The sequence below is a fragment of the Crocuta crocuta genome, unplaced genomic scaffold (assembly GCF_008692635.1).
Source record: "Crocuta crocuta isolate KB4526 unplaced genomic scaffold, BGI_CrCroc_1.0 scaffold128, whole genome shotgun sequence".
In the NCBI taxonomy this organism is placed as follows: Eukaryota; Metazoa; Chordata; class Mammalia; order Carnivora; family Hyaenidae; genus Crocuta; species Crocuta crocuta.
The window spans coordinates 840715-852059 of NW_027532232.1; the positions used below are offsets into that span (position 1 = coordinate 840715).

Sequence of the window (11345 nt, forward strand, 5' to 3'; positions counted from 1 at the left end):
TGTCAGAGAGACAGGAAGTGCAGCCACGTGCTGGCCCCTGCAGCCCAGAGACAATGGTGTACAGAAGAGAAGTACAATCTCTTCAGGAGCTCTGTCTTCCTTAACATAACACTACCAACTGACATAAATAACTTCTGAAAAGAGCCCTTGGAAGTTCTCTCTCCTTCTTCCCTTTTGTTAAGGATACCAAACAAATGTCTGCCCGTTTAGCTGATAATTACTTAAGAAATAGAGCTGAGAACATCACCTTTTTCATTCTGTACCAATACATTGGGATCGTGCCATCCTGAAAATGAGATCCTGAAAATCATGTCTTGGTCATTTCTCACAGCCTTACTTTCTGCTTTTTGTGCAAAAATCATCCATTACAGTAATTTACTTGAAGAGATGATTAAATCCACCCATTCCACCCTGATTTTTATCTATGTACCAATCAAATGAACCCCACAGTTAAATTTTAGCAGTATTTGACCTTATGCATAAAAGGTCTAAGTGAAAAGGTCCAGTGAAATCAAATGCCCAATGCTAGTAGGTAATGTTTTCATTTTAATTAATCCTGACTATGTTTTTCTGTATGCTAGTTCTTTCTGTATTTATGTTATTGTTACTCTCTTTAAATAGTAAATGCTATATTCTCCCCCCCTTAAATAAATAAATAAATAAATAAATAAATAAACAAACTCTGCACTGAGCATGGAGCCTGCTTGACATTTTCTCTCTCTCTCCATTGGCCCCTCTTCCCCACTCTCTCTTTAAAAATAAAAAAAAAAGAATAGTAAACACGATCAAGATAATAAAAGTTATCGCAGTTTGATTTCCACAGAGTATTGCCAATTTTGAGTTCATCGACGTTGACGTTTATCTTTTTGAAGGATTTTCCTGTTAGTTTGTGTGATAATCCCAAATATTATACTGAATTACTGATTAACTTTTAATTTTTATCAAAATGTCTATTTATAACCAATATTCCTAACATATTGGTATTAGAAATGTGTTCTCTAAAACCGTTCTTTACCCAGGTTTTCACTTTAGTACTTGCTCATGAAACGTGGTTTCCTGTTCCACAGCCTGGCATAAAAGGTAAACATTTGAGAGAATATTCATGTCAAATAGGATCTGTCTGTTTTCTGTGTGTTACTTTCCTTTGCATATTTGTATATTTTGAATATGTTCCTCTTTCACTCTGATCACATTTTAGAAGCTGTGCACAGGTTAAAATTGCATCAATTTGATGCTAATAAAAAAAAGACTATTTTGATCTATTTCCTACATTTTACGTTGTTTGGTATCATAAAATTTTATTTTTCTGACCATCTTAGTTAAAATTTTCTATTTTTATACCCTACAATGACTTTTATAACTGATGTTTTCATGACGTTGAATATAGAAAAACACGTCGTAACTGCTGTTTTCATGGGAGTCTTGTTGTTTACCTGTGTTTCCTACGTTCCACATTTTCTGTGGTTCACCTGAGTGTGTAAAGAGAAAGAAGAAAAGATTCTAGTGTTTATGGAATGCCTTCTACACACCAGGCTTTTTATATAATCAGGAGCAATTTTTGTGTCCCTGGATGAATACGTGGATCTTCTCTATGACATCTACCATTGGATGTCATATGTTCGCAAGACACGTGTGATCATTTGTGCCAGATTTTCCTCACGTCTATCCCATAACCCCAGCAGGGTCCCACTATAACAAACCCCTTAATTTGTGAATTGCACAATTGCTTGATATGAAATTCCTAGCCTCCCTCTGTCTAGTTTAAGAGAGAAATAAGTATGAGAACACCTTAGGCAGCAAGTATCTCCACCCTCCTGGGAGAAGTAGTGTCTTGGAGAGGAAGCTGCCTTCGAGAGAGTTCTCTCCTCCCCTGGTCTGAGGGAATGGATTCCTTCAGCTCCTCCTAATAGAGATTAGGGAATATTGCCAAGGTTGACCTACTTGGGTGGTGAGTGCCCTAGAAAGGCCCCCCTCAGGCAGGTTCTAATAAGCCCCACTGGGACACCATGTGTCTCCTTAGACTCCGCGGTCCGCTCCCTGCCGCCATAACCTGCTCTCTATGGCATCTCCACCTCTTGAGTCGTTGGCTGGAACCAGCCGATTTTTCCGGGTCCTTCCTGGCCCCCTCTGCTGCTACACAAGGTTGCCCGGAGTGCGGCGGGGAGGAGCTGAGACACAGAGGTGCATGCCGGCAGCTTCTTCGTTGCCACACCGCTTCTGCTTCCTTCCCGGTTCCCCTGCACCACCTGCAGGTGTGGGGGTCAGGGCGGTGCTGGCATTCATGAAATCCACGTAATGCCAAGCTTTGCAGGGCTGCGGTGACGGGTGCGGCCTCCGAGGTGCGCCCTGTGGCCGGCTCTGGTTCCGGACCGTGTGTCCTGCGGGGGAGGAGAGCAGAAATAGGGAACTGCTTTGTCCCCTTCCCAGTGGGGGTGGGCATGCAGTGCAGCTCACAGCCCACCCCTCCAGGGAGCCCTCAGGCACTACCAACTAGGTTGAGGCCACCGAGGAATAAAAGTGCCTTTTCTGGGGCGCCTGGGTGGCTTAGTCGGTTGGGCGTCCGACTTTCGCTTAGGTCATGGGAACACGCGGTTCGTGGGTTCGAGCCCCGCGTCGGGCTCTGTGCTGACGGCCAGCTCAGAGCCTGGAGCCTGTCTCAGTCTGTGACTCCCTCTCTCTCTGACCCTCCCCTGCTCACGCTGACTCTCTCTCTCCTAGAAATTAAAAAAAAAAAGTGCCTTTTCTGAGGATTCTGCCACCTTTTGGGTCGGGAACAGGAGTGAGGGCTCTGTAGCTCCCACAGAAGCTCCCAGAAAGCACGATCCTGCCCACCCTTGAGGTCCTTTTCCCTTCTGAGGTCCCTGAGCCCAAATGTGGGAGCTAACCAGGTCTCTTTATTTTACTTTATCATTCATTCCTCTTAGACATGGGGTAAGGTCTACCCTTCTGTGGGCTATCACTACGGAAACTACTATTCTTAAGCTCAGGTAAGTGAATTCAGTCTTGTCTAAATATGAGCTGATTGTTACTCTCCTGTGGAGATACTTTGAGGAAAAATCAAAGCTAAGTTGGTTGAACATATTGCTCACAGATAACATAAGTGTGTGTAGAATTCAGTTAATTTTGTTTTTGTTTTTGTTTTTTTTGAGATAATAGGTATTTATTATTTTAAGCATCTCAGTTTTGGGCCAACTTGTCAAAGAACATTAGATACATAATACCATTGGTAAGAACATAATTATAAAGAAATTTTGAGAGTGTACAGTAATGTTTTGAAAAAAATATGGAACGCTTCACGAATTTGCGTGTCATCCTTACGCAGGGGCCATGCTAATCTTCTCTGTATCGTTCCAATTTTTAGTATATGTGCTGCTGAAGCGAGCACAGTTAATTTTGTTTTATACAGTGGAAAGTAGCTGAATGAAAGCAATAACCTTGTAGATGGTGATGCTAGATAGAGAATAAGAAATTTCTGCGTGATGGAGTTAGGTTAAATAGGTAAACTAACTTTCTTAAGCCAAAGAACTTTACCCTGGGATGTAGTATGGAGCAGCTTTACATTTTCAGGAAAACTGTTATTAGTGTAGCTCATGTGTTTATGTCAGTAGGACCACAGCACGTAGTCGATGCTGCCCATACACAGCTCTTCCGTTACGTATAACTTGGAGAACAGTGTCAGACACACAGAAAGTACTCAACTTTTAAATGTGAGACATCCCCAAACCTGGAATATATGTGAGTGAATGTGCATGTACATGTGTGTGTGTCTGTGTGTGGTGAGGTGGTTGGAGGAAATACAGAAAAGAGGAGTTGTTTTGTAGGGTATAAGTGTTTTCATTTTTAATAGTTTGTCATAGTTTTGTGCTGTTTTTAATCCCTACAATCTCTTCAATAGATTGTGCTCTTTCCCAGGGAAGACATCAAAAGTTTCAGGAGGCAAAATCTGCCTCAGTAGTCCTTCAACAACATATGGTCCACAAAATCACATTGTAGACTTACATTGTTATGAAGACGTTGCAAAAACAGACTTAGGATAATGGCCAATAAGGGGAGTGATTTCTAGGGACCTCCTGGAGCCACAAGAAAGGTATGCTTATCAGATCCATACAGTCATAGGCTATTCAAGAAACTGTTAAAGATCAATGATAATTGATTTAAGTTATTGAATGGTCACTGTGCAGCATGAACATGCTCAATGTATTATCTCAGTTAATTAATGAACTTAATTAACACATGTTATCTTGATTAGAATGTCTTATCTCAATCTTCCCAACGATCTTATGAAATAAATACAATCACTCCTTTCAAAAAAGTGGTAAAGTAGGGCTTGAGAAGTTAAGAAATATATTCAGAGCCATACAAAGTAGTAAATGTGTGTCTGACCCCCTGAGCCCATGTCTTTGGTTGGTATTCTGTGGTGCCTTTCAATATTTGGGGATTTTGTGTGTGTGGTGGGGGGGGGCGGGTTGGAGTTTTTGTTTGTTTGTTTGTTTGAGAATCTGGCTCAAGACAGAATGTGGCAAGCTCATTGATATCCAGTTAGTCAAAAAGTATTGAACACCTGCAAAGATCCAGGCACAATGCATGGTCCAATATATGATCTTTTTATCACTCACTAAATCAAAAAGTTTCCTTCAATCTGAGAGTATATTTTAAATGTAGGTCCTTGTTAAATGAATTCTGAAGTACAAGTAGATAGCCCTTATTAGTCATCATGGTATAAAGAGGTAATATTTCAATATCCCAGATAAATATCTTGACAGGTATTAATGGTATTGTGAATTATAAGATAATATTTCCCAAGGTTTCTTATAAGACAACCTAAATGTAGACAATAAACTTGAACAGTATTTGAGTGGTCTCTTAGAAGATTTTCTATGTAATCAAAGTCTTCTAAGAGACCACTCAAATACTGGAACTATTGAGAAGTCTCTAGAAATACTGTGGAGGAGGAAATAAGAGAGATTTTGAGAATGGGGGATTGTAGAATAGAGATAAGGAAAATTGGGACCAGAAAGAGACTGTCATAATGGGGACCAGGAGAGAAAAGAGATCAGGATAGAGACAATAATAGAATGAGGTAGAGGAACAGGGACGAGGAGACATAATCATCAAGAGAGGAGATTCAGAGCAAGGAAAGTTACCAGGAATAAAAAGGAATGTGCATGACAAGCATCAGTTCTTCAAGAAGACATAATCCTTAACGTGTATGCACCTAACAACAAAGCATCAAAATACATGTGGCAAAACCAATAGAACTGAAAAGGAGAAATAGATGAGCCTACTATTAGAATTGGAGACTTCAACATCCCTTTATCAGAAGTAGACCCAGCAGACAGGAAATCAGTAAGGAAATAGCTGAATTCAACAACACCATCAATCAATTGGATATAGTGAATATCTATAGACTACTCCATCTAACAACAGCAAAATACACATTATCCTCAAGCTCACATGGAACATTCACTATGATAGATCATATTCTGGGACATAAAATACGCTTGAACAAATTCAAAAGAATAGAAGTCACACAATGCATGCTCTCAGACCACAATGGAATTAAAGTAGAAATCAGTAGCAGACAGAGAGCCAGAAAATCCCAAAATGCTCAGAGATTAAACGACTTTCTTCTAACACATGGGCCAGGGAGGAAAATCTCAGAAACTTTAAAATATTTTGAACTAAAAGAGAAACAGAAAAGGGTTCTATTGAGTAAATTAGTTGTAACAATTTTTTTTTTTTTATTTCTTGAAAGTAAACCATCTAGAGTACTTCAGTTGAACCGAGGATTTAAGAGTAGTTTTCATTTTAGGAATGCTGTGTGACTCATGCCGACAGCATTAGAAAAGTTTGTCAGCTCATCAGATCTTAAATTTTGCTTCTGAAACCTAGGCCCCATCTCGTACCGACAGGTTTGTTCCTGTGTAAAGAAATGATTTCAATCTTAGATATTTACTTTGAAGCCACGAAGACAGTGGATAATTTATTAGTCATCAAACAGTTGGCCAATTTTTAAATTGCTAACTTGTACATACATATAGGATATATCACTTGTAGCATTAAACAATGCCTGAATGTTACATTTGGAACTGAGATGCATTTAATTTCTCTTTTTGTTTTTTAATTTTTTTAAGTTTATTTATTTATTTATTTTGAAAGAGACAGAGAGTGTGAACAGGGGAGGGGCAGAGAGAGAGGGAGAGAGAGAATCCCAAGCAGGCTCAGCACTGTCCATGCAGAGCACGATGTGGGGCTCAAACCCACAAGCCGAGAGATCATGACCCGAGCTGAAACCCAGGTGCCACAGGTAAGATGCTTAACATACTTTAAGTATCACATAGAATGAAATAAAATATGGGGAGAAAAGAAAATAGAAGTATCTTTCAAGTGTCCAGTGCTTCAACATTTTGGAGATTCTAGTTATAGAGTTGTGGTTTTTTCTTCTTTTTTTGCCTCAGGAAGAATGTCCTTAATTGGGCAAGCAAGCTTTAAGCAAGCCAGAAATTTCAGACCCAGTACAAGGTGGTTCAAAAATTCAGTATTTAGCCGTTCACTATTCTTGTATATTCATTCATTCGTTTGTTCACTCAGTAGATATTCGCTAAGTGCCAGAATTACAAACATGAGTACACTTGTTACTTGTCCACAGAGAGGGTACTGTCACCCACTCCTGTAATAGAAAGCAGACTTTCAGCCCCCTGGGCAACTGTTCCTAACCTTAATGTATTCATTAGGCCCTCTCCTTTCTCTTGTCTGTCCCTTTAAGTCTCAAGGAGATTCATACTTTGCAAGTAATTTTTTTCCTTTTATGTAACCACTTGGAAGCTAAGAAAGGAATTAAGGGAAGACTGAATAAAGAGATGACATTTTCTACAAGATGTGGGTTCAAATGCATTTTTTCAACTAAATATTTTCATATACTTTGTATATTTTCCATATAAAATTATTTTTATTTTTTAAATGTTCTGATTTATTTTTGAGAGACAGAGACAGACAGAGAGAGAGAGAGAGAGAATGAGCAGGGGAGGGGCAGAGAGAGGGGGAGACAGAGGATCTGATGTGAACTCCGTGCTGACGGCAGAGAGCCTGATGCAGGGCTTGAACTCACATGTCAGATGCTCAACCCACTGAGCCATCCGGGTACCTCCAAATAAATTTAAAGGCAGTCCTCACACAGTAATTTTTTATATAATTCCAGAAAAAAAATAAGTCCTGATAATATGTTAGAAGTTAATACTGTAGTCATTAGATTCATTTGTGACTTGATGATATAATGTATTGATAATGGTTTTTCTAACAAAGGCATTTAATGCTGTTTGAGAGGGATCTAGGGGAGGGTGTCCTCAGGTCCTAATTAGCTGCTCAGAGATACTTTCCTTGGCTTGTATTTTGATGAGGTGATTTCTGCCCACCGCGTGGTCCTCTTTGTAGATCAGCTTTGGAAATTTTGTTTAGTATATACATTTCTATCTGTCTCACACTATCCAAACAAAAAAGGAAGAGAAGAACCATGAACGAATCTGAATGGAATTATTTATTATACAAGAAATTGGCAAGAGCTTTGCTCAGTAGCATATTTCCACTTTGTCAAAATATCTGCCGAAGAAGGCAGACTAGTGTCTCCGGGTTAATTGGTGAGCATGGGCTGAGAGCAGAGGCTGGGGGTTCCCTGAAGACCCCCCCAGCTAGGGTTGCTGATCACTGATCACTCAAGCCGTCTGGACGGTGGGCACATACGGGCCAGAAGGACAGCTCTGTCACATCAGCAGGCCAGAATTCCCTGGACAGTGCTGCAAATGTACTGGCAGACATGGCCCTCAGGGATCACCCCCTTTTCTACCCCTCGGTCTTTCTGTAGACATGTGTCCTACACGCCTATTGTATGTGGATCCCCTAACTACAGTCGGATCCTCCTTCCTGAGTCCCGTAAGGGTGCATCAAAGCATCTCGAGTGGAATTTGGAAGGTACTCCCAAGCGCCACCAACACATTCACTCAGAATGCTCTGTTTCCTCCTCCAATTCTTCCCATCCATTATGAGTGGATTTCACAAGTTTTATTTTCCAAGAAGCAGTGTTATTGCTCTTACTTTTGGATTCCTCGGGGAGCTTCTCATTCTCCACTGGAATTAATGACAGCTGGACCAGGGTGGGTTTTTTCTTAATGTTAATTTATTTTTGAGAGAGCAAGCGAGCGAGCGCAAGGGGGGTCAGAGAGAGACACACACAGAATCCAAAGCAGGCTCCAGGCTCTGAGCTGTCAGCACACAGAACCGCGAGACTGTGACCTGAGCCAACGTCCGATCCTTAACCGACTGAGCCACCCAGGCGCCCCTGGTCCAGGGTCTTAAAACAGCAGCATCTTTTCCTTATGTTAATCCTGGAGAGACTTTTTTTCAAGAGGCAAGCAGGTACAAGTTCAATAGTTCAGCCTCAGGTTATTTTAACAAAATGTGCGCACTAGAAAGATGCTGATTTCTATAAGGTATATTGAGGAAACTGTTACTAAGGATGTAAGGACAAGCCAACTATTATTTGGCACATGACCAATTCCTAGAAGTCTCAAATACCCGACTGCCAGAGGATTGCTACAGCAATCTGTAAATGACAAATTTACTAAATTATCTCTTTGCCCAAAGAAAATTAAATTAGCTATCTATAAAGCATTTGGTAATTTTCCTATTGCTGAAGTAAGGCTGAGTTCATTTTTTAGCAAATGATTGTTTATTGTGGTTTTGAATTTCACACAGGGTATGTGATACAAATGCTAAGCCATCATACAAAGAGTGAGTCCTCCAATACGGTGTTATTCCAAGTATGGCCTTTCCTAGTTATGTTAGTACCTGAATTTGTATGTGTCTGTGTGTGTGTATATATAAATATATATATAAATATATATATACACACACACGTTTATATATATATGTATATATGTACACATAATGTTTATTTAGTTTTTGAGAAAGAAAAAGAGCAAGCCAGAGAGAGGCAGAGAGAGAGAGAGGGAGAGAGAAATCCTAAGCAGGCTCCATGCTGTCAGCACAGAGCCGAATGCGGGGGCTCGAACTCATGAACTGAGACCATGACCTGAGCCAAAATCCAGAGTCAGTTTCTTAACCAACTGAGCCACCTGGTGCCCCTGGATTTGCTCTTTGAATGAGAGTAGAGATGAAGTGAATTACAAATCGTGCATTGGGAACTGCAACTTGAAATGTCTTCACACAGATCCATACACACCACAGTCTTCAAATCAAGCGTGAACACCTAACCTCACACACGTTTACATACCCCGCACCCAAAGTCTTGTCTCCTGATACATGAACACTAGGCAGCCCACTGAAATACCAATTCCTACAAAGCATATGGGTTGTTATTCGAAACAACTTTTCTGTAAATCAGTAACTGGGAACCAATCAGTAGATTGTTAACTGGCCAATTGTTGGCTTGTATCTATCACCCACTGAAAAATAGAGTCAATAGAGCCCATACATAACAAATCCACCGATTTCTTCTAGCGACTTAAACAATCACCAAAAATGCTCCTTCTTTTGTGATAGTAGCTGTTGTAGAGCACAAAGATAGATCCCCATTGCTGAAATCAGCAGGTGGGTCAATATTTCTGTTGACACTGAATTTTCACATCTCTTTTCAAGGCTCCTCTAACCTTCGTATCTGGAGCTCTTCCAGCACTGATTACCTCTCCACTCCAGCAAATTCTCTGAATAATCCTGGCATGTGCAGCTCCAAGATAATCCATATTTCATGGTTATTTTCTTTTCTTTTTTGGCTTGACACTCTTCCTCCCCATTACACTGTCATTGGCTCTGGGCAATCTGTCCTCGGTGACATAACCCGCTGGTGTAAAACTGGTTGTCAGATTAAGTGATTAACTTCATGTGTAACTAGATTGTTCATTTTAAAAGTTCGTCTTTTAAAAATAACAAACTGTATATGTTTTTCAACACTTTCTGTCCCAAGCTATCCATTTTATCTTTTTCATAGTGAAATGGGGGAAAATCAGACAGCAGTCACAGAGTTCCTTCTGCTAGGATTTTGTCTCAGTCCAAGGATTCAGATGCTTCTCTTTGGGCTCTTCTCCCTGTTCTACACCTTCACCCTGCTGGGGAACGGGCTCATCCTGGGGGTCATCTCGCTGGACTCCAGACTGCACACCCCCATGTACTTCTTCCTCTCCCACCTGGCCGTCGTCGACATAGCCTATGCCTGCAACACGGTGCCCCAGATGCTGGTAAACCTCCTGAAGCCAGACCAGCCCATCTCCTTTGTGGGCTGCCTGACACAGACCTTTCTCTTCTTGACTTTTGGTCTGACAGAATGTCTTCTCCTGGTGATGATGTCCTATGATCGTTATGTGGCCATCTGCCACCCGCTCCGGTATTCTGTCATCATGAGCTGGAGAGTCTGCATCACCTTGGTGGTGACTTCCTGGGCATGTGGCTTCCTCCTGGCTCTGATCCACGTGAGCCTCATCCTGAGGCTGCCCTTCTGTGGGCCTCATGAAATCAACCACTTCTTCTGTGAAATGCTGTCTGTCCTCAAGCTGGCCTGCGCTGACACCTGGCTCAACCAAGTTGTCATCTTTGTGGCCTGTATATTTATCTTAGTCGGGCCCCTCTGCTTGGTGCTGGTGTCCTACTCACGCATCCTGTTTGCCATCCTGAGGATCGAGTCCGGGGAGGGCCGCAGGAAGGCCTTCTCCACCTGCTCCTCCCACCTGTGCGTGGTGGGGCTCTTCTTTGGCAGTGCCATCGTCACGTACATGGCCCCCAAGTCCCGCCACCCTGAGGAGCAGCAGAAGATCCTTTTCTTGTTTTACAGTTTTTTCAATCCTATGCTGAACCCAATGATCTACAGCCTGAGGAATGCAGAGGTGAAGGGTGCCCTGAGGAGAGTGTTGTACAAGGAAAATTATTCCTAATTGGAGTGACATTGGAATCCCTTAGCTCAGTAGTGCCCTAGAGCTTTGGGTACTGAGTACCACCTAAGCTCACCACTCTTTTTATATCTGAGACTGGGTAATGCAAGAAACTATAAAGCACTCCCTTTTTCTGTCTGAAAGATGTTTAGGTTTTATTGCATCATTATATTTAATTCTATCAAACATATTCTTTCATCTAACTGCATAGTCTGTTGAGAATATCTAGCAGAATAAATTAATCTCATCCACTGCTATGGGTCCTCTAGAGTTCAAAGAGACACTCTATCCCTGACTTCATCAGATGTGTTCAATAACAGCAGGACATGGGCTTTGGCAGATGTAGCCACATCAGTGACAATTTTTAAAAGTATTGTAGTCACAGAGACTGAGGTCCCGCTGATACCGTTT

General features: G+C 41.4%; 1 protein-coding gene and 1 non-coding gene across 2 annotated transcripts; one reads left to right on the forward strand and one right to left on the reverse strand.

Moving 5' to 3' along the window:
• Positions 1-3277: 3277 nt before the first annotated feature.
• Positions 3278-3385, reverse strand: LOC144243023 (U6 spliceosomal RNA). Its single transcript, XR_013338519.1, has one exon. It is a non-coding gene; the product is annotated as a U6 spliceosomal RNA (small nuclear RNA).
• A 6619-nt stretch (positions 3386-10004) lies between these two features.
• LOC144242954 (olfactory receptor 2A1/2A42-like) lies at positions 10005-10937 on the forward strand. Its single transcript, XM_077777988.1, has one exon. The coding sequence runs from the start codon at positions 10005-10007 to the stop codon at positions 10935-10937; it is 933 nt and encodes a 310-aa protein (XP_077634114.1).
• Positions 10938-11345: the final 408 nt, after the last annotated feature.